The 23,137-nt window shown below is 49.2% G+C and overlaps 2 protein-coding genes across 2 annotated transcripts in view; one reads left to right on the top strand and one right to left on the bottom strand.

Moving 5' to 3' along the window:
• The first annotated feature begins 141 nt into the window (after nucleotides 1-141).
• On the top strand, nucleotides 142-7,398 carry LOC146259547 (ATP-dependent RNA helicase DHX8-like). Its single transcript, XM_084669738.1, has 23 exons — nucleotides 142-278; nucleotides 452-537; nucleotides 632-695; nucleotides 783-871; nucleotides 1,032-1,126; nucleotides 1,290-1,628; nucleotides 1,735-1,879; nucleotides 2,007-2,210; nucleotides 2,301-2,388; nucleotides 2,478-2,575; nucleotides 2,693-2,840; nucleotides 3,203-3,384; nucleotides 3,519-3,713; nucleotides 3,854-4,039; nucleotides 4,127-4,337; nucleotides 4,456-4,637; nucleotides 4,760-4,900; nucleotides 5,019-5,174; nucleotides 5,311-5,448; nucleotides 5,675-5,803; nucleotides 6,043-6,239; nucleotides 6,449-6,628; nucleotides 6,870-7,398. Exons 1-23 carry the CDS (start codon nucleotides 173-175, stop codon nucleotides 7,087-7,089), a joined length of 3,579 nt encoding a protein of 1,192 aa, XP_084525864.1. The 5' UTR covers nucleotides 142-172; the 3' UTR covers nucleotides 7,090-7,398.
• A 1,242-nt stretch (nucleotides 7,399-8,640) lies between these two features.
• The window catches only part of etv4 (ETS variant transcription factor 4), a 38,249-nt gene continuing 23,752 nt past the window's right edge, over nucleotides 8,641-23,137 (bottom strand). Inside the window, 9 exon segments of the mRNA XM_084669737.1 lie at nucleotides 8,641-8,902; nucleotides 9,028-9,129; nucleotides 10,146-10,318; nucleotides 10,935-10,982; nucleotides 11,681-11,749; nucleotides 14,035-14,360; nucleotides 14,362-14,412; nucleotides 14,648-14,884; nucleotides 15,248-15,377. Of these exon segments, the coding sequence (XP_084525863.1) occupies nucleotides 8,675-8,902; nucleotides 9,028-9,129; nucleotides 10,146-10,318; nucleotides 10,935-10,982; nucleotides 11,681-11,749; nucleotides 14,035-14,360; nucleotides 14,362-14,412; nucleotides 14,648-14,884; nucleotides 15,248-15,377 (1,364 nt within the window). The 3' untranslated portion in view covers nucleotides 8,641-8,674.

Below are 23,137 nucleotides of genomic sequence, written 5' to 3'. Positions count from 1 at the left end.
AGAAGTACAACATAATTAAAAGTAAAGTTAGTATCTTAAGTCAACTCATTGTAATTCATGTTAATTACATTAATTATATAATAGGTTGAGCACGACGACCCAATGAACACTCGTAGCAACATTACGTAGCCGGAAGTGGGGTTCACGCATATCGGGAGCAAAACAAACCGAGATGATGGAGGGGATGGAGGAACTAAAACGTCTCGAATATCTTTCCTTAGTTTCTAAAGTATGCACAGAATTGGAAAATCATCTGGGAATAAGTGAGAAAGATCTTGGTATGTTTAACGTGGATTCAAAAGGCGACGTGTCCTATTTATTTACGAAATACATATTTCTAGCTAGCGACGTCGTGAGTGTTGCCAGTAGAGATCAAGGTGTCCATTGCTAGCATGCTAATCGTTAGCTAGCTTGTAATTTTTCTTGAGATTAATTATGTTTTTTTCTCTAGCCGAGTTTGTTATCAACCTAGCAGAAAAGCAACCAACATTTGATGGCTTTAAACGGATTTTGGTCAAAAATGGAGCAGACTTCTCTGTAAGAGTGTTTCCCTACTTACAACATTGTAACCTACGTAGCCTACTGTATTGTACATCAAACTAAAAATCTTTTCATTTTACGTTTCCTACAGGACTCCCTCATCGGCAATTTGCTTAGAGTTATTCAAACCATGCAGCCATCCGCTAACATCAAAAGTAAGTTATATTCCATTAAACTTTGGTTGAGCGCTAAATTGATAGTATGGTAGGTAACATACTGACGGATCCTTGGTTTGTTCATAGCCACTGAGCCTGCCAAGCCGAAGAGTAAGAAGGATAAAATGAGGGAAATGTTCCCTGGATTGTGCAAGCCTGACAATCCTCCTCCCAGGGTACGTCTCACTTTAAATTTGGTCAAATGGGGCGAGTGAATACATTTGGGTCGACATAGATTGTTCTAGTGCACAATTACTCACTAACTTTCTCCCTCTCTATCTGTACATACTGTAGCCTACAGTCTATTGACAACTCGCCTCTTTCAAAATCTTTTAGAGCTTACTACAGATTGAAAATGATGAAAAAGTAGCAGCTGAAGCCATGAAGGAGTTGGAGATGTTTATGCCCAGTGTCAGCGGAAGTGACTCAAAGTAAGAGAATTCACATTTTCTAACGAAGCACCCTGAATACAAATTGTAATCAATGTCATTTTTTTTCCTTTTCTTCATGATAAAACCTTACTTTTCAAGTGTGCAGGAGTTTTGGCATGTCAATGTTTGGCATGTTGTGGCTTAAACCCTATTCTGTCACAAGGGTGGAAGATAAGCGCAAGCGGAGCAGAAGTCGTAGCCGAGGCCGAGATGGCAGAAGTCACCGTTCCTGGTCCCGCTCACGATCACGATCTGGAGACCGGGAAAGGGATCGGCGCCGCAAAAAGAAACGTGCGTCCCGCTGGAGTGACCGGACTCCCAGCCCGAGCAGAGACAGGGAGCGGGAGAGAGACAGAGATGTGGACAGACATGTTGAAGACCGCTGGAAGGACAAACATGTCGACCGACCACCTCCGGAGGAGCCTGCTGTGGGGGACATCTACAATGGCAAAATCACCAGCACCATGCAGTTTGGCTGCTTCGTCCAGCTGGAAGGCCTGAGGTCAGGAAATGGCAGATATAGCTTATTATTTCCAACTTATGTCATCCAACACGTTGTGACAACAGCCCCCGTTTTGTCACCTTTTAACAAGTGTCTGTCATTGTAGGAAACGCTGGGAAGGACTGGTCCACGTTTCAGAGCTGCGGAAAGAGGGACGCGTAGCTAATGTGGCTGATGTGGTCACCCGAGGTCAAAAGGTCAAAATCAAAGTGTTGTCCTTCACCGGCACCAAGACCAGCCTCAGTATGAAGGTAAGACAAGGTGCAGTGGCCAACCGACTGGAGAAACATGGATTCCGTTAATTCAAGCCGCATATACACTGGTGCAATGGCCGTAATGGTGTCTGCGAATGTTTGCCCCGCCCCTCCCCCTTGCCAGGACGTTGACCAGGAAACTGGGGAGGATCTGAACCCCAACAGGAGGAGGAACATGTTGCCTGAAGGCGGGGAGGACACGGCCATGAGGAACCCCGACCGCCCCTCTGAGATGAACCTGGGCCACGTCCCTGAGGTGGAGGACGACACCGTGGAACGCAAGAGGCTCCACAAGATCACAGACCACGAAAAGTGGGAGATCAAACAGGTATCGTACCCAGCCGTGCATGCACAGAGGTTTATTGCATTGTTCTCTCCTCTCAAACAATCCTGTTCCGTGCATGGTTCCTGTTCTTAGATGATCGCCGCTAACGTTCTCTCAAAAGAAGAGTTCCCCGAGTTTGATGAGGAAACTGGCATCCTGCCCAACATCGACGACGAAGAAGGTACAACTTCTCAACTAGCACACTTAAATACAATAGTGTAATGTGCTTACTGTGGCCTTGATGTTGGTGTTGATCTGAACCTGCTTCAGATGAGGAACTGGAGGTTGAGCTGGTGGAGGAGGAGCCCCCATTCCTGAGAGGACACACCAGACAGAGTATAAACCTGAGCCCGGTCAAGATCGTCAAGGTAAACACCGGCCTCTTCTCTAACACCGGCCTCTTCTCTAACACCGGCCTCTTCTCTAAACCCTCGTTTCACTCCAATGATTTGGACTAACAAAATGATCCTCTCCCGACTTTTCAGAATCCAGACGGTTCGCTGTCCCAGGCTGCGATGATGCAGAGTGCTCTGGCTAAAGAGAGGAGGGAGGTGAAACAGGCCCAGCGCATGGCTGAGATGGACTGCATCCCCACAGGCCTCAACAAGCACTGGATCGACCCTCTGCCTGATGGTGAGGCCTCCTTTCCCTCAGCACTAAATCGACACCGCAACATAAGGCTAGTTAAAACAAGAGACGAGTCAGAATCGACCCCAGCTTCCTCAGACTTCCTCCAGTGTTTGCTAGCCGGGGCGAATCAGAGTTACAGCTGGCTGGAGATGGTTATCTGCTCCCAGGCTTGGTTAAGAGGGTTGTGCTGCAGAGGAACATAGTGGATGTCTGCGCAGTGTCTTCCATGGCCTGAGGGGCATGCGGGGGAGGCATGGTTCCTGCCAGACCACGAGAGACGGGCTGACTCACCATTTATCCCAAGGGGATGGAGGTTAACGTCATGCCAGTCCATCTCAATTAAAAACGGACTGTCCTTCTTACAGTTGAGGGGAGACAAATCGCAGCCAACATGAGAGGCATTGGCATGATGCCCGTCGACATCCCAGAGTGGAAGAAACATGCCTTTGGGGGCAACCAGGCCTCATACGGAAAGAAGACAGAGCTGTCCATCCTGGAGCAGAGAGCCGGCCTGCCCATCTACAAGCTCAAGGAGCAGCTGGTCCAGGTACATTCCAACATCTAACGGACCTCGTTCTAGAAGTTTCTTTCAACGTTTCGAAGTAACTCGAATGACTGTCACCACACACCCATTATAATGTCGGGTTTACTTGTGGCTATTTCCGTGTTCTTCACCCGCAGGCTGTTCACGACAACCAGATCCTGATTGTGGTTGGAGAGACTGGTTCTGGAAAGACCACCCAGATCACCCAGTATCTGGCTGAGGCTGGCTACACAACACGGGGGAAGATCGGCTGCACTCAGCCCCGTCGTGTTGCGGCCATGTCGGTGGCCAAGAGGGTCTCTGAAGAGTACGGTTGCTGTCTGGGCCAGGAGGTGAATGAGATCCAGAAAACTGAAGTTTTAGTTCGAAAACAGTCTTGAAATGTCCATTATACAGCGTCTGCCTGTGGAACACTTTTGAAGGGATCCTCGTTGTAAACATCTGACCTATCCCCTCCCTCTTTCCGCTCCAGGTGGGGTACACCATTCGATTTGAGGACTGCACCAGCCCCGAGACCGTCATCAAGTACATGACCCACGGCATGCTGCAGAGGGAGTGTCTCATCGACCCGGACATGAGTCAGTACGCTCTCATCATGCTGGACGAGGCCCACGAGAGGACCATCCACACTGACGTGCTCTTCGGCCTGCTGAAGAAGGTGAGGCACGGTTCCCAGGCACCTCCCATTGGGTCCTCTGGCGTCTGCTGAACGAATATATGTGACACCACTCTTCTTCTCTCTCAGACGGTGATGAAGCGCAAAGACATGAAGCTCATTGTGTCCTCTGCCACACTGGATGCCGTCAAGTTCTCCCAGTACTTCTTTGAGGCACCCATCTTCACCATCCCTGGCAGAACCTACCCAGTGGAGGTTCTCTACTGCAAAGAGCCCGAGACAGACTACCTGGATGCAGGTCTCATCACCGTCATGCAGATCCACCTGACTGAGCCGCCTGGTAAAACTCATCTGCTCGTCAAATCTTGACCACGCCGCCTGCCCTCCATACCCCTCCACCCTTTATGACACCCATCATGTCCCTCTAAAGGTTGTGTGATGTTTCCTGCTTCCTGTAGGCGATGTCCTGGTGTTCTTGACGGGTCAGGAAGAGATCGACACCGCCTGTGAGATCCTGTACGAGAGGATGAAGTCGCTGGGGCCTGAAGTACCAGAGCTGATCATCCTACCTGTCTACTCAGCCCTGCCCAGTGAGATGCAGACCCGAATCTTTGACCCAACACCCGCTGGGAGCAGAAAGGTACAGCCCAAGCAGTGGCACACTTTCAACTCTAACCAGCAAGATTGAATACAAAACTAGATTTTTGCTTTTTGCCATTTCTCCAATGTTTGTTCTTGCGTTTCGACCGTTTCACACGACAGGTGATCATTGCTACAAACATTGCCGAGACGTCTCTGACCATTGATGGTATCTACTACGTGGTGGACCCTGGCTTCGTGAAGCAGAACGTGTACAACTCCAAGTCAGGCATTGATCAGCTGGTGGTGACCCCCATCTCACAGGTGAACCAACTCCTGAAAGATCGTCCCCCAGTGATACTTTGAAGAACATCCGTAGATACAGCTTCAATGGGACGCTGACGCGGGTGGATTCTAACCCCCCCACCTCTCTCCTTCTCAGGCCCAAGCCAAGCAGAGATCAGGCAGAGCTGGGAGGACCGGCCCAGGCAAATGCTACAGGCTGTACACGGAGAGAGCCTACCGAGACGAGATGCTCACCTCCAACGTGCCTGAGATCCAGAGGACAGACCTGGCCAGCACCGTGCTCTCTCTCAAGGTACAGGTTTCATCTGCAGTCCTTTATTTTATTTTATTTTATCTTTATTTTATATTTTCTTACCATGACCTCTTCTACTTGACATGTTACTGTTTCTTCCTTAACCTTGTTGCCTTCTCCTTCGCCTCTCTCCCAGGCTATGGGCATCAATGACCTGCTGTCGTTTGACTTCATGGACGCTCCTCCCATGGAGACCCTGATCACAGCCATGGAGCAGCTGTACACTCTGGGTGCTCTGGACGACGAGGGCTTACTCACACGCCTGGGGAGAAGGGTGAGACGGCAGCTTGACTTTTTAGTCACATTCATCTATTTATCCACGTCCAAGTCTACGTACGAATTAATGATGTGTAAAACACATCGAAACAAGAGACTTTCTTGGTATGATGTTAAGGCCCAATGGATACCTTTTGGATACTTCAACAACAAAAAATTATCAGTTGGATACATGAAAGTTTGTTTCAGCCTTCATATCCTTTTGATTGTCTCGTGTTCCTCAGATGGCTGAGTTTCCTCTGGAGCCCATGCTGTGTAAGATGCTGATCATGTCGGTCCACCTGGGCTGCAGTGAGGAGATGCTCACCATCGTCTCCATGCTGTCTGTGCAGAACGTCTTCTACAGGCCCAAGGTATGACCAGCCACACAGGCCATGCTTGTTCACCATATACTGTGTCTATTCATAATACATATCAACATGTATAAACATCTACCAGGCTTCTAAACATGTGCCTTCACATAGCAAGGAGACTCAAATGCATTTCAAATAGCCAAAGTTGCCTTCTAGTTTGCCAGCTAGTGAAAGTGGTATGCCAAAATTACAATGTTTTGTGGTAAATGACAAAAGAATGTTCCTTCTGTGTGACTCAGGACAAGCAGACCATGGCGGATCAGAAGAAGGCTAAGTTCTTCCAGCCCGAAGGAGACCATCTAACCCTACTGGCGGTGTATAACTCCTGGAAGAACAACAAGTTCTCCAACCCGTGGTGCTTTGAGAACTTTGTCCAAGCCCGCTCCCTGCGCCGCGCTCAGGACATCCGCAAACAGATGATGGGTATCATGGACAGGTATGGACATGGTCGCTAAATTTGCAACGGCGTATTGTCGGTTACACGGTTAATTATGGGCATCCCAAGTCAAGATCTTTCTCACATTGAAGCCTGGTCCTTCCAGCTTCTCCACTGTACTGTTTCAGCCTCAAAGCCTTCCCTTCATCTCCATTTAGAGCAAAGCTGTACCAGTGTAACACCTATCACACATTCTGTCATCTTCTCAGACACAAGCTGGACGTGGTGTCTTGTGGGAAAGCTACAGTGCGGGTCCAGAAGGCCATCTGCAGCGGTTACTTCCGGAACTCTGCCAAGAAGGACCCCAAGGAGGGCTACCGTACCCTCATCGACCAGCAGGTGGTGTACCTCCACCCAGCCAGCACCCTGTTCAACAGACAGCCTGAGTGGTGAGTCACATCTCGCTGTGTAACCACGGAAACGCGAAGGCTCGTTCTCCGTTTGCAAACTAGGTCTTCATTTACAGGATCCCTTACTCAGTGATTTTTGTTTCTGATTGTTCTCTGTACTGTTGTTTTGATACCGTTTTAGTAGTAGTAATGGGTTCACTTGCAAGGGATGTTTCTTTTAGGCCAACCCATATTCTGTGGACTCATTTGATTTGTGAACGTTCATCTGTCTCCTCCTCAGGCTGGTGTACCACGAGCTGGTGCTGACCACCAAGGAGTACATGAGGGAGGTGACCACCATCGACCCTCGCTGGCTGGTGGAGTTCTCACCAGCCTTCTTCAAGGTGGCCGATCCCACACGCCTCAGCAAGCACAAGAAGCATGAGCGCCTGGAGCCCCTGTACAACCGCTACGAGGAGCCCAACGCCTGGAGGATCTCCCGGGCCTTCAGGAAGCGCTGAGGAGTCATTAATGAGACTGGCTTTCATGGATTGTGCATTTTCATCTGACGGTCTTTTTGTGTACATGGTTGTCACCTTGACGACATGGATGTCAGTTGTAGTGTGATGTTTTTATGCTCAGTGGAACTCATTGAATTGAACTGTGTGTTTTCTTAGTCATACATTTGTATAAATCATAACCAATTTAAAGGGGTGAGAGTCCATTACAATGCTATCAATCCTTTTGCAAGATGCATTTAATTAAATTTACCCTGCTCAAAAATATTAATGTAAAGTAAAACATATGAAAGTAAAAAACTATAATACCAAGAGTGATTTGTTTTCTTAATTTATTGATGACTCAAAAACAAACAGTGTTGCTGTTTTTCTATTCAGACAGCTTTTGGTTGCCGTCTACATTGGGACAGGATACAGTTTCCAAGCTGGGCCAGACTGGCAAATAGACACTTTAGTTTAGGGCTCCTGCAGGTTTCAGTAAGTGACATTTCAGACCTTTTTAAGACATTTTAAGACCATAAAGATTTGAAATTTAAGACTTACCCGACGCATTACCACAAAAAAATATTCAAATCGAAGAAATTATGAATAAGACATAATTTGAATGAATTCAGTCATGGAAAAATCATTTAATTTACAGATGAAGCGGGAAAAAAAATCGATTCACATACAAATCGCTATTCAGTCTTCTAGCGATATACACTGATTCCCTTTTTGTTTTTTGTAGTGTCATAAGCGTAATTACACCGCCTGGTAGAAAGTAACTGCAGAAAACTTCTGTGGCTCAGTGGGTAAGCATGTGTTCCATCGAGTCCGCTGCCAAACATGGTACCCTTGGTTTAAATCTCGCTCAAACCAATTGATAGTTTGTTATTTCCAAGTATATAGAAGGGCGACTCTGTGGTGAAGTGGGTTGAGAACAAGGGCGTATACCACAACCACCTGGGTTTAAAACCAGCACAGAGTGTACTGCCTAACATCCGTGGGCACTGATCCCTGTGACCGCAGCGCACTCCCCAGATCCCCTCTACCAACTGTCTTTCCAGGTAGCCAACTGTCCCACTAGGAAAGGCTCAACCAAGACTCTAAAAATAAATGTAATTTTTATCAGTTTTATTTATAAGTCGAGTTTTAATCATTTATTCATAGTTTTAATCATTCATTTTTCATTTATCCAAAACTACAAATTTAAAAACTACAAATTTGAGAACACCTCTTTCTGCTTGTGTCCATTCTAAATTTCCCACTGACAGAAAAAGCCTTGACTCATAGGGTAGTAGTAATATTGGGTCTTTATTAAGCAATCTCTTTAACCACAGTCGCGTGTATGGATTGAATAGGCCTCAGAAGTGAGAGGAATGCAGCTCTTAAAAACTCAAAAATCCCTAATGAGATTAATTTAAACAAAAAACAAAAACAAAAAAACACCATAGCCTTATATACAAGTGGATGGGGTGGGCGTGTGCAAGAGGTGCAGCGGGGGCCACAGGGGAATGGCAAGGTATGATGGGATATGACATGATGGGGGGGGGGGGGGCCTTGAAGGGAGGGGGGGGGGGCTCGGAGGGGGAGGGGGTGAATGGTGGCATTAGTACATGTAGCCTTTGGAATAGGACTGGGGTCCCATGTTGGGAGGGGCTTGTTCGGGGGGGTAAGACACCCCCTCGTCCAGGTGGGACAGGGGCACGGTGTCCTCCTCGTTGACGTAGCGCTCAAACTCCGCCTTCAGGCTGGGCCGCTGATTGTCGGGGAAGGCCAAGGAGATGAGGGCCTCGGGCTCGCATACAAACTTGTAAACATAGCGCTCCCCTGCCACCTGGGAACACAGACAGCCAGGAAGGCATTCAGGGATGATCTATACGTTTCACTCGATACGTACAGTACAATCAAGGATGTGGATCCGAACATTGGATGATGTTTTCTTATAGCTTCATTCTGTACCTTCTGCATGATTCCCTTCTCGTAGTAGTAGCGCAGAGAGCGGCTGAGCTTGTCGTAGTTCATGGCTGGACGGTTCTTCTGCATACCCCACAGCCTGGCCACCTGGGGGAAGAAGAGGAGCACATTCACGTCAAGGAGAAGAAGCTGCAATTCTAGGATGTAACCACTAGGGGTCCTCAGTGACAAGCCAACGGGGGTGCTCCTTGAGTGAGTGGCCTCAACATGCCAGGATCAGGGCGAGTCCTCGCATGTGGACTCGCTTCCCTTTTATGTAACCCATAACCACTTGAATGTAACCAGCAAAGTCCCACAATGTACGCAGTGAAATAAGAGTCGTGGCTCGTTGTCACAGAGCGGTCCATGGAAACACGGCCCCTGCTTGAACTCTGCCAACTGATTTGACAACTAATATCAGCATAGGAAGAAAAAAAAAACGTGTCCTGCATTTGTAACAAGCAGAAATGGGTTGTGTGAATACGAACTGACTGTTGACCAACATCCAGGTCATGATGAAGGCTGTTAGTGTGGGAGGAGACGAGTGCAGCCCAGCAGGCTTCTATCTCGGGGGTTAGAGGTTAGCTGTGTTCCAGAACTGGACCCGTGGGTTAGATCTCTGAGAGCTCCCTCTGCCTTAATTGCTCTTGTAAAACTTTTCCAGCATGAATTTTTAATGTACAGTAAAAAGATAATGGAAAAGGTGTTTCTCTTAAGAAAACAATATATTTAAATCTACAGTGGTGTTCTTGTCCAAACTAATCTTTCTAGACTTTGATACTGGTAGAATTACATTTCTAGAAAAAATAAAATGCTAAATGGTGTTTGCGTGTGAATGTATTTGGGGATGAAGAACTTGCCCTCCATTTTGTGTGAATCTACTGTTTCGTGTGGTAAATAATGCATGGAAGCTAATGGGCTGTTTGGACCAGCGTAGACCCACAGGGACGACTGGTGAGGTGAGGGGAGCAACCTCAAACCGAGTTCTCACTGCTGCCCAAAAAAACAGGGCTTCAAACAAAACCTCCAGACTCTAATTTACAACGAGGCCATTCCCAAAAGATGAGACACAGAACAGAGGACATGATTTGATCTTCTCTTCAACACAGTTAGACTAGACATACCTCCTCTGGCTCGATGAGCTTGAACTCCATGCCGCGGCCCGTCCAGGCGATGAAGTGGGCATTGCCCGGGTCGTCCAGCAGAGCCACGAGGAACTGCCAGAGCTGCAGAGAGCCCCGACGCTGGTAGGGGGCGCCCTCGCGAAACACACTGCCCCCCTCCTGCTTCACCTCGCCTGGGGGCGGACAGAGAGCGGCTGGGGGTTAGACTGAGACTGCAAGAGGACATACAACCAGGAATAATGCTGCGGAGCTTGTTTACTAATTGCCAGAGCTGGACAGGGAACTGCACATTCAGTCATATTTTGAACAGCCTGTGGGCTTCGCCGGTTCAACCAGTGCAGGAACCCTCGGGTTGTCTACTCATCATTCTTGGTTGACATCAATCACCTCACTGCGACTGACTTGAAGTGGTTCACCATGACACAGGATCCTGGTCCTGATCCCTGCTCGCGGAGAAACCAAACCCACTAACCAGGCTCCTGACCGTGGTTGTCAGTTACACACAGACTCTCTAACTGTTACTGTGTAGTGACACTATCTGATACGTTTGGCACACAGAGTGCTGATACTGATACAAGATTATTGGCTGCGATAGGGATTTGATCCCAAACGCCATGCCATGTGACTCTATGGGTTCCGTTTCCCTCTCTATAGAAACTGACAACCCGAGTGGCCTCATCCATAACCATCTGTTCTCTATGACACCCAGCCAAGTGGATTGTGCTGTGTGATGTTTCCAGCTCAAGCTGATTGGAGATGAGTGGATTGGACGAGGGGTGCAAGGCTCACCTTCGAATTTCTCTGGGACAACTCTGGAGTCGTTTTCAAACAGATAGCCTGCGAACAAAAAACCCCATCTAGGTTATTATCGGCTCAAGTGGTCAAGTTCTTCCAAGTTCATTTGTTCAGGGATCCTGCCACACCTTGAGCAACAGCTTCACCAAATGACATGCGCACTTTTCATATAGGTGTGCACTTACTCCTACTTCACCGAGATTATTTAGCGCATTTCAGAATACTTTAGGTACTTCATACACATTGAAAGCTATAACAGTAGCTTAGCTCCAACTTTCAGTCGTGTTGAAAATGAGAAAAGACTCGGTTTTCACAGAATTACCAGTCTACATTTTGAGTGTAGATGTTGCTGAACAAGTACTAGAATTACCCAAAATGGTGTGATAAACAATGGGTGCCTAGGAAGCTTGTTTTTCTATTCGTTAAGGAAAAACACACAGCTTTTTCCAGAAGTAATATTTATCTAGGGATTCTTGAGGCAGGGGTGAGGCTAGTTCCTCTGCCAATGGAAACACACCGTAGGTTAGCCAATGGAAATACGTAGCTCCTGGACTGGTTAGCCAATGACCGCAAAGGCCCAGCCAGTCCTGGCTTCATTTAGATAAAGCATGGGAGAGGGAGATTGGGAACATCCAGCTCCACACTTCCCATCTGCACTGCTGCTGCTATTAACCCCACAACTCTCACACTCAGAGAACCTGTTCTGTATACAACTCGTCTCATAAAGAATTGGAGTTTACCTTCGTTGCTGTGCTGAGGGTTGGGGAAGCCCTCATTGTGATGGAACATGGAGGGACACCCAGGGACATCTACAATGAAACATAACAGGGAGCAACAGGTCAATGGAAAGAGTTTCGTACGATGACGCCGTCTCAATCCCGAAACACGTCTAACTCCGGGGCCGTGTCCATGGGGACAGACGAGAGAGCCTGTCATGGGCACATTTTGGCGGTATCATCTCTCGGGCTGCAAGGGCAGAAAACTGCTTCATCCTAATATCACTTGTCTGCCGAGGCATTTTTAGGCCGTGAGCAGGCGACTCCTGCACAGCAGCAGGAGGCTTGAGCGAGGTGGAGAGAGATCCAGGAAAGCTTCCATCTGAGCTGGGCCCATTCAAACAGCCCGTTCCCCGAGAGGCCCACCTACCCAGGCTGAAAAGACATGGGCTCTTCATATTACCAGCCACTCAATCAAACAAATACAGAACCAGGTTGTAAATATGATCAACAAAATACCCCCCCCCCCCTCCCCCTCCCTGATCTTTCGATGCTTTGCTTTATTTCACTTGCGATCTGCTTGTCTGGTGTGTGTGTATGAGTGTGTGCATGTACATGTGTACGCTGTATATTCGTGTTCACGGTCTACGTTAGCTGGAGAGAGGTTGAGGTGGGTGGAAGGTGCATCTCCCCTCCCCTCGCCCGTGACTCACTCCTGGGGAATGCAGCTGCAGTGCTGTGGCCCTGATAAGATGTCACTGGGGAAAATCTAACCCTCCATTCCGGGGCCAGCGCTCTATCACACTGTAAATAATGGGGCTGCCAGAGAGAGCTGGCTGCCTCTGGGGAGAGGAGGGCAGACAGCCTCGGAGCGAGACAGCCCGGGTAAACCGAGCACCGAGCAGTTGGGCCATTTTCTGCCTTTCATAGCTCACAAAGCCCGTGATTAGGGTTAGGAAATGGCAATTTGAACGTGTAAAAAACGAACTGTGAAGTCTCATTCACAGAACCCAGCGCTGGCACACCAACGGTGGCCGACGGTAATGTCGGGGGCACAGCGCCAGAGAAGCTGGGCTTCTGGTGCTGGTGTTAGTGAGCAGGGGGAACATCTGGTAGCAGGGGCAGTGCACCTCTCTGGGCTGCCCTCCTCAGCCCCTGCCCCGGCTCCTCCCAAGCAGCAGGGCCTAACCCTAACCCCCACACAACCGCCCTTTTGTTGTTGCCTCTTTCCTTCAAGGCTGTCAGATTTCCTCACGCACAAAGATCAACTTTGTCACCGCTATCCGGCTCCATCAAAGCTATACAGCAGTAAAGAAACAAATCCTCCCCCCCCCCCCCCCCTCCCAAAAAAAAATATATAAGCACGAAGAAAGTGGAAGGAATTTAGGTCGCCGATCTGTGTGTTGTTGTAAAGAGCTGTGCTGGTTTCAGCGCTGGAAGGCTGTCTTTGTACCCGGCTTGTTTCCCGTCATGCCCTCGGGATCTGTGAGAACCACAACAAAGAGCAGATTTTCTCCCAACCGACTGCTGTATCGCTAACAGTGCATAACACACAGGTAAATGAGGACATAGCATGTGGAGGATTCTATTTCAAACCCCTTGGGTTTCATCCCACGACAGCTAGCAGGGCGAGAGAGGCCCTGGGGCTAGGCTAGCTGCTAGGTGGCTAGGCTAGCTGCAGCTGCTTGGTGGGGTGGGAGGGCTGGGGCTCTTAGCTGTAGCACAAGGCCCCTGGTCTGGCTACTCTACCCCCCACCCCACCTCTCCCTCCTGTCCTCCCATCCTCTCCTACCACCCCCCAACCCCCCCACCTTCCCCCAGCCTAGCCAGTGAGAGGTTCAGGTTACTGTGGCCACGCTCATTTTTCCATTATGAGTTCATCTGCCTGCAGAAAAGGAAGCTGCCGCTGCAACCGGACACCCCCCAGAGCTCCGCTGGGGACTCTAGTCTTTCCAGTGCCCTCCATTTTCTCAATGAAATTCCTCTGCTCCCACTCTCACACAGAGACGTGCGGAGAGAGGGAAAAAAACTGTCAGGCCCTTTTTTTTGTTGGGCAAAGTGTCAAGGAGTTGAAAGGAGGAGTTTGGAAGGAGGGGGAGGAAGGGCAAAGTCTAGAAGATACTGTATAGAAGTGTTTTTGGACATTTTGTTCTTAGGTTCGTTCGACACACAGGGGACGTTTTTTGTCTTGAGATTTTACTGTTGGTTCAGTGTCAAGCTATGCAACCAAAAACAGCTCACAGTTTGCCAGTGTCTTGGAATATGACCTTAGTTTGCAGATCAATCATCATGAAAGGTCTCCCTTTCTAACAGTGGGGCTAGGATGTGGACAGGACTAAAGAGTACTGGTCACAGTAGGCTGTTCTCTGCCTGCTCACCTGGCTCATAGGTGTAGTCGGTTGGCTCCTGCTTGACCATCATGTGAGCAGGGGGGAACCGGTGTGGATGAGGGTGGGGGTGCGGGTGGGGGTGGGGGTGAGGCCCGTGCCCAGGTCCCGGCCCCGCCATATGGGCCGCTCGCTCGTACAGCGGGTCCAGGTACTCCTGCTTGAAGCTCTGCTGGAGGTAGGGGAGACAGGGGTCCGAGTGCTGCCGATGGTACCCGCCGCCGCCGCCACCGCCCCCTCCACATCCTCCCCCGCCGCCGCCACCCGCTCCCCCGGCCCCTCCAGCCGGGGCGGAGGGCATGCGCTGGTAGGCTTGCCCCTGGGGGGAACTGGGGGCACATGTCTCCTGAGGGGGCCTGGTACCTGGAACTGGAAGACAGAGAGGTGGGGAGAGGACAGACTGTTAGAGGAGACCGTGTTGGAGTATTTCAGGTGGGCTGTATCGAGCCATGTCCCATCGTTGATAACGCAAGAGCATATGTGACTGAAGGTGTTCAACATGTTCAAGTATGAACATGTTTGCTTGCGCAGTGTGTGTCCGTACAGGTGTAACGTGTGTGTACAGGTGTGACGCGTGTGTGTATTTGCTGTGTATCTGTGTTACCTTGGGTTCATGGGGTAGTTGTGGCTGGGCAGAGGCTGCGAGGCAGCAGGAGAGTTCATGTAACCTGGGTCAGATCCTGGACCTGGACCAGGGCCAGGACCAGGGCCAGGACCAGGACCAGGGCCAGGCCCAGGGCGCATTCCCACTGCAGGCTTGGGGGAGTAATGCTGCAGGGGGGACATGGGGGTGCCTTGGCACGAGCTCTTCGGTCCAGCAGCCCTCTTATGGTCGTAGGCACTGGAACACAAACCCAAAACGCAGTCAAACACACTTCCAACGGGACGTTTGTGCTGGCCCTGAACGTCAGTCCAACAAGCTCCTAACATGAATCATATAAGCGCTTAACATGTGTTATACAAGTCCACATAGGCTGCGGGCAGTGGGGGGCGGGAGTCCTGTGTTCGATGAGGGTTGTGGTCAATAACCAGCGGTCGGGGTGCTCTGCTGCCCTGACTTATAGATGAGAATTGACCTGAATTGACCAGAGTGGACTTTTTACAACCCTCGAACGACCTAGAAAACAATCCCTGCGCCCCCTTAGTACACGAGAGTCCTGTTCTGTTGTCCGGGGCTGGAGGATAAGAGAAGGGAGGATCTTACCTGGCGTAAAGGCACTGTTCTCCATTGGGGTAGGTGAAGGTCTGCTTGTGGCTACAGGACTGGCTAGGGTCGGAGCCTGGGCTCTGAGGCTCCTTCTTGATGCTGACAGGCGGACTGTGGAATGCCACTGCTGGAGACAGCAGACAGAGGAACAGGTTGGCACACACGGCATGACGTCTCCCCACCCTGACCCCTCCCCGTCCCCTTTCTGTCATCGGGATGAAAGGCAAAGCAAGCCCTCGTGTCCACACAGGAATCTCTAATACATACCAACCTGCTTAAGTGACTCTCAATACAAAAAACTGAAAACAAAAAAACCCTCCCAAGGAAGGCAGACAGATCTAAATACCCACACACCCGGAGACACGCGCAGGGACATTCCTGTTGGGAGTGGGAAGGCATGTGTGTCCTCGCCTACTTGTCTTCAGTGTTCCAGACACAACAGCAGTCATAACGTCCTCCCTCAAACTTAACCTAAATCTAAACAACTGCACTGGCCAGAAGGCTGTCTTCAAATTGATGAACGCCAATGGAAAGGACTAAATACAGTGTGCCAGACAGATTCTTTCATATGTGTCCTAGTGTAATTCGCTTGAGTTGGGTCCTTGCATTTTTCTTCTAATGAGTCACAAGGACCGACAAGAATATTTTCAGAGCTTCACAAACATCACTTTCATTCACAATAACCATCCAGATCTGTTTATTGGATCCTCCTTCAAAGCCTTTTTTCTCAAATCCTCCTTTTCTCTCTCTCTAAATAAGACACAGACTGTCTATCAAACTCCTCTCCTGGAAGGGACCTTGGCCCCGAAGGCCACAAAAAAACCACCCAAAGCAGAGCTTCAAACTGGGCCGAGGTTGTGTTTATTATGTGAGGGGAGGCTTGCACCCAGTGTACAGTACAGGATGTTTTTCTGGGCCTGAGAGGTAAACAGCAGCAGCTGTTCACTTCCAGCTGGGGAGGCCTGTGTTTATGCCTGTCTGTCTGTGTGTGTGTGGGTGTGGGTGGGTGGAGCTGACGGAACAGGCCCAGCCAAAATCCAAGCCCAGGTAATTACATATTGTATCCCATTCACAAAAAGGGAGGGGAAAAAAAATGCAGCGACTGACTGTATAAGGACAAAACTCCCGCTGAGAGAGCGCGACGGAATAAAAGAAAAGACGTAGAAGGCTGAGGGGAGGTACAAAGTCCCAGATAAGCAGACTGGTGATCAAATCGGCGGCAAAAAGAAAACAGATTAAAGTGGAGACAGTAAGAGATGTGATATCCTGACTGTTGTTTTGGTCTTTTCTCACTTGGGCAGGTGAGGAAGCGTTGGATTCACGAGGATCAGCAGGATTACAGAGGATTTAGCCAGATTTACCCAGAAGTACTCAATGAGATTCCATCCCGCTAAAGCTCCCTACCGCCAACACACAGGGTGGCACATGACCACAGGCGTGCCAGGCCCCGTGGAAGTGCTGGGGTGTTTGTCTCACATACCAGCACCCCGCTCACTCGCTGTTCTGTGCGACGGTCGCGAACAGCAAACTTTTGATCCATGGTGTGGGTGTGTGTGTGAGAGAGTGTGTGTGTGTGTGAGAGAGTGTGTGTGTGTGTCTGTGTGTGAAAGTGTGTGTGCGTGTCTGTGTGTGTTCACAGGGCCGCTCACAATGAGGCCAAGAGGAGCCGCTAATGCGACTGGCAGACATGTTGTCTTTGATGTGGCCCCAGCCTCTGAGCACAGCTACAGAGGCTGTTTGCTTGTCCAACCCAGGCCCGCTGGTCCTGAACCAGGTCCAGCACTGGCCCCTGTTGCTTGGGAAGGAAACACCACGCTGAATGGCCAGGGTGGTGGTGGTGTGTCACAGAATCTACCAGATTAATTACCCCGGTAAATGAGCGCGGGGCATCTGTGAGCGAGCATGAGGAGTGCTTTTGCTTGGCATACTCTTCCAATTAGCAGGAATTGGTTGATGTCCTGGTTAACAAATCCCAAAGTGAATCAACTAATTAATCTAAGGGCACCCTAAGCCGAGGATGAAAAGAGCCGTGGAAAATGCCCACGTGCTTAGATTGTGTGGAAGATAGGGACAGGGTCTGATTTGCCTCTGGATGGAAATGCCAAAATAGCAAAGAAGATGTTATCGTTTTTAAATATCAAAAGTGATTCATGACATATCAGGAGTGCTTTAGCCCGATGTAATACATAACATGCCTATATCAAGGTAATTGTAGAAGAAGAAAAACACATGTTGAAAGAATTTACAATGAAGAGAAAAACTGGCCTCTTAAAGGTATCTTGTCTTTTATCTTGTCAGTTGACAAAGCAGTTCACAAAGTAGCGTTAGTATTATACAATATATAGAGTTCTCTCTTCTGGGTTTTATTTAGGGCAATTTAACTCCAGTTCTCAGGCTCTGGTTTCATCCTTTACAAACGTGTTCGAGGTTACATCACCTTTTCTCAAAGGTCCTCATATTTCATGAGTTCATCCCTGCGTCAAAGGGGGAGAAGGCAGCCTGGTGACCTTGCACATGGAACAGGGAGATGAAGTGTTCAGATGTGCGGGACAGACCGGGGACACGTGGGGTACACGGTGGAACACGGAGTCGTGAATTGTGAGATACTGCAGGATGAGGGTCCTCTTATTTTATATTTATTTTTTTATTCTAAATCCCCTTAGTATGAGCTAGACTTTGCTCCTTTTGTATAGTTAGACCACATATTCAAGTTTCAAGATTCCTATATGTTTAATGTATGCACCTTCCTGCAAGCTTCCAGTAAATTCCTTGTTTGTGCAAACATTCATGGCGAATAAAATCCCTTTCTGATTCTGATTCTCTTCACATGTGATTCGAACAGCTGGCTGCTAGAATCCCGGGAGGATTTGGAAACACAGCCGAATCTGACGTCCGTCACAGGGGCATACTTCCTGCTTCGATCTGTATACATCGGGCTCCACATTGTGTGACTTTGCATTTTCTTTGGAGTCTCCCATTCACGAGCATTCTCAGGGCCGTCTATGGGGACGACCCAGTGAAGGGACGGGACGTCGAGGGGACTTTACATATGTTAATGGTGGGGGCTCCGAGGTGGGGGGGGGGGGGGGGACACGGGGTGAAAGGTGATGGTCATGGTTGAGTGCTTTAGGAAGTCGAGGGATAATTAAGGGGGGAGGGGATGGAGGGGGAGGGGATGGAGGGGGAGGGGGGGGCTATTCAGCCACTCTCCACCACAAACAAATCCTCCACACCCAGCGATGCCCCCCCCCCCCCCCCACACACACACACCCCCACACACACTCTCCACCACTCCAGCCCAGCTCCACCTCAATCCACCAAACCCTTTCCCCCGGCCCCCCGGCCCCTCAGCAGGCTCGTCAGCTGGGGCGTGTGGGGCAGCGGTGGGGAGTCCCCAGGAGACACCAGAGACACGGCGGGACGCTGGTCTGAGGATGGAGCACCACCAGGGCCCGTGGCCCCAGCAGCACGGCCACACAGCCATGCTGCTCCGTATCAAAGGGAATCCACAAAAACAGGATCTCAAATCAAAACAAGAAGATGAAAAGATAGAGGATCAAGGAGGGGTAGGGATCTAGCAGGGGGGGGGGGGGGGCTGTCTCGACGGCCGTTTTGTTTTTAGGGCTAATTGGAAATTAGAAAGCTGTATCAAACATAGGTAGATTAAAAACAACGATCAAAGGACTATTCCCCATTACAAATTCCAAGAGGGAAAACCGAATGGTGAGGTCTTCCACTAATTTAGACAGAGAATCTCCTACCATTAAAGGCCCTCCAGTAGGAGCCCGAGAGGGAACTGGAGCATGGCTCTGGAGAGCTTTACATCGGCTGTTTATCCCTGGGTCGGCCAAGTCCGTCTCTGGAAGTCTTCAGCACGACAGCTTTTGTACCTGGCAGCTTCAGAGACACTCAGCCTAATTGTGGTGAACTAAACCACAGCCAGAACGTCAAGCAGAGTGAATCATTCTAAAAGCAGAGAGCAGGTATACGTACAGTGGAATCAACACATATGACATTGACCTTCACGTCACCTTTCCACAGGTATCCCACCTTCTCTGTGTTCAATAGACTGCACTCCTTAGAGGGGGTTCTGTAAAGTCAGAGAGATATACACCTGTCCCCTACTGGCCCATTGATCCCAGAGGGGACGGATCAATATCAAACAACCAGGATGCCAATGATGTCACAATGGCTTTAAAGGTTAAAAAGGAAAGGATTGATTCTCAGAGATCCCTGACAATGTCTCTGTCTCTGTTGGGTAGCTTCTATAGGGAGCAGAAATGAGCACAAGGGCACTGGCAATGGTACCAAGTATGGGCCAATCACACGCAGAGAAGCTTGTAATTATATACTGCTACACTGACTGTACACTAGCAAAATACGAATTAAATAATAAAATGTATTCCAAAATATTCTTTAACTTCTACGACTTCTCATCTATTGGAGTAGTCACTTATAGTCACATGTTATCCTTATTGAAATGAGCATATTACATGTGGATACATATAACAGCAATCCCGGCGTTTGAAGTGAGGTCAAACCACACACGGTTGAACACAAGGCTAACAGTGCGCTCAGTGGAAAATCCAGTGGGAGAGCGAGAAGATCACGGTTCAGTGTATTCCGGACCATTTAGACTGGAGAGACAATCCAGTCATTCCACTGCTGGATGGAAACATGTGCTGGACATGTGTGCCTCTCAGGTCAGAGCACAATCAGACAGAGAGAGAGAGAGAGAGACAGAGAGAGACAGAGAGAGAGAGAGAGAGAGAGAGAGAGAGAGAGAGAGAGAGAGAGAGAGAGAGAGAGAGAGAGAGAGAGAGAGAGAGACAGAGAGAGACAGAGAGACAGAGAGAGAGAGAGAGAGAGAGAGAGACAGAGAGAGACAGAGAGAGACAGAGAGAGAGAGAGAGAGAGAGAGAGACAGAGAGAGACAGAGAGAGAGAGAGAGAGAGAGAGAGAGAGAGAGAGAGAGACAGAGAGAGACAGAGAGAGAGAGAGACAGAGAGAGACAGAGAGAGAGAGAGAGACAGAGAGAGACAGAGAGAGACAGAGAGAGAGAGAGAGAGACAGAGAGAGACAGAGAGAGAGAGAGAGAGAGACAGAGAGAGAGACAGAGAGAGACAGAGAGAGAGACAGAGAGAGACAGAGAGAGACAGAGAGAGAGAGACAGAGAGAGACAGAGAGACAGAGAAAGTGAGGGGGGGCAGGGAGTGAGACAGAGAGAGAGAGAGAGAGAGAGAGAGAGAGAGAGAGAGAGAGAGAGAGAGAGAAAGAGAGAGAGAAAGAGAGAGAGTGAGAGGGGGGGCAGGGAGAGAGAGAGAGAGACAGAGAAAGTGAGGGGGGGCAGGGAGTGAGACAGAGAGAGAGAGAGAGAGAGAGAGAGAGAGAGAGAGAAAGAGAGAGAGAGAGAGAGAGAGTGAGGGGGGGGCAGGGAGTGAAAGACAGGGACCAACATCTTACAACTCTGGATCTCATAGAGCTTACGAGTCCCAGAGTGGCCTTAGGATCTCCTCACAAACACCGTTTCGCTTCGTCCATTAGTGTCTCCCGTAGATCTGATTTACTGGTCACCTCCGCTTTCATCTGATAGTGGCTTGCGACTAGGCTTCCTTGAATATGTAAAGCATTGTTAGCATTGTTGTCAGGTACCTGCCAAACGAGCCTAACAAGATGGATGGAAGGCAGCGCGGTATCAACCAGGCTTCCTGCGACATGCAGCTTTGTGTGAGTGCCAGCATGGCCTTTAAATAAGGCTAGGAACACTCATGATTTACGTACAAAGGTGTATGACCACAGTCATACAGAGCGCTGAGGTTCTGGTGATTTGGTGTGTGTTCCGTGTGCATGTGATGCTGAGGAGGATGTGGGCAGGAGGGACAGTCATGTCACACAATGACGGCAGCTGATTTCACTTATCTCTTGCTTCCTCACTTGATTCGGAAAATGGTGTGAATATTGAGTGTGAATAAAGTGGCAAAATAAGGTTTTAATGTGTAAAAAAGTTACAATTCCTCGAAAATCCACAGGTTCAAACTTCACAAATTGTCCCCCCAAAATATGTTGAAATATAAGTTAATGAACACAAATGGTATGGAGTGCGTGTGTGTGTGTGTGTGTGTGATGGTCTGAGGTCAAGTCAGGGAGGAGTGGATAGAGGATTGAGCTAAATCAGCTCTTTAACCAGACCTTTGCCCCACAGGCCTTGAATCTTCTCAGTGAATGAACCATGTATCGATCAGCTCTGACAACCAAGAGCTTCAGGTGCGAAGCTGGAAGCTGCTTTTCACGTCACTAATACATGGAGATGAATAACGAATAACAGCAAAGTAAAGCACACACAACTACACTCGATGTTGAGTCAGTCAACTCACCCCTCAGACAACAGTGAGTGTTTACATCTAGTTTTCTGCCTTTAATATTTGGATCCACTGTCCGTGTCTCCCCAGTGAGTTGCAGTGGATTTGATCAATGTCCATTGAACATCTATAAATCTTTGTCCCTCACTGCCATTTAGTGGGCACAATACAATCCAGGCCCTGTCCCAGGACACAGCCCGCGAGCAGCACGTTCCATCGCAGATAGGGGGGTGAAGGGGTTGTAATTAATCTGACTCAATATTGACTCCTCACTCTCCATCTCTCAGACCTCAATATAGCTGTCCCCTCTTAATGTTTAATGTACCTATCGATTTCTCCCCACTGTTACAGAAATGATATAATGAGCTCCCACTGGCCGAGCTGATATCTCCCCGGTGTGGAAGTGAGAGAGGGAAGGGAAGGGAAGGGGGGAGGGGACGGCTCTGTCCTATCTGAGACAGAGATAACAGGGGCAACATCGAGTTCCCATCAAGCTCCAAGAACGGCCCGGACACCTTCCTCTTAATTATCGGAGCACACGCCATGTCCAGTATCGCACGCCCCATCTCTCGCTTCTTCGCTCCCTCTCTCGTTCACTCCCTCCCTCCTCTTCCTTCCTCCCACCCTTCCTTGATTGGGATCTACATCATGATGCCCAGAGTCACTGTTTGACCCCCTCATCCACTCCCTTCGCCCCTCGTCCTGATTTATCCACCCTTTATCTTCATCTATCCATCTTTCCCCCCTTGTTCCATCTCATCCTCCCCTTCTCCTGGGGTCTTTAGTGGATCGATAATGACCATACAGCTCCTCTCCCTCCACACATGCTCTGTCCTGTGTCAGCAAGTTACTACTGGCACTGTCGTCCTACCCCATACTAAAGCTTTAAGTCCTGTGTTTGTTTTGTCAGAGTGTGTTTGTGTGTGTGTGTGAAACCTACTGTAATCCAACTGTAACTAACACGTTTAAGATGAGTTATTCGACGGGTGGCAGCTAGACCCAAAAAACAATCGTTTTGTTTTTGCTTACAAGTGGTTAACTCCAATTGCATTTCATGACAACATGTGTGTTTGTTGACCCGCTCCTTGTGTGTGGTGAGTTGGTGCACTGCCTGACGTTGAACTGCCTTTCTTTTCTAGGGGCCTACGTGCATCTGTTCCTCCCGGTCCTGCGCTCGCTTTTGAAAGAAAGAACTTTCCAGCTGCAGAAAACGTCAAAAGCACAGCCGTTGCTCTCAACCCCCCCCCCCCCCATCGACACACACACACACACACACATCCCCCGTGTCCTGTAATAAAACACACTGCCGTCCATTCAGAGAGCCATGCTGACACAGGACTGGATCTGACTGGCTCAAACCTCTCGTCTCTCAACAACACCACTGGTCTGAACCAACGCTGACCGGCCCTGGGTTTACTTCCCTACAGAAGCTGTTTCATCACCGTACATGTAAGGGGCTTGGAGGGCTGGCACATTGTAACGGTAGAGAAAATAATACAAAAACAAAAAAAGTTTAATTAGATGTTGT

Source organism: Hypomesus nipponensis, chromosome 13 (genome assembly GCF_054491055.1).
Source record: "Hypomesus nipponensis isolate SF chromosome 13, ASM5449105v1, whole genome shotgun sequence".
Taxonomy (NCBI): Eukaryota; Metazoa; Chordata; class Actinopteri; order Osmeriformes; family Osmeridae; genus Hypomesus; species Hypomesus nipponensis.
The sequence above is the reverse complement of the archived record's forward strand: the minus strand, read 5'-3'. Positions and strand labels throughout refer to the sequence as shown.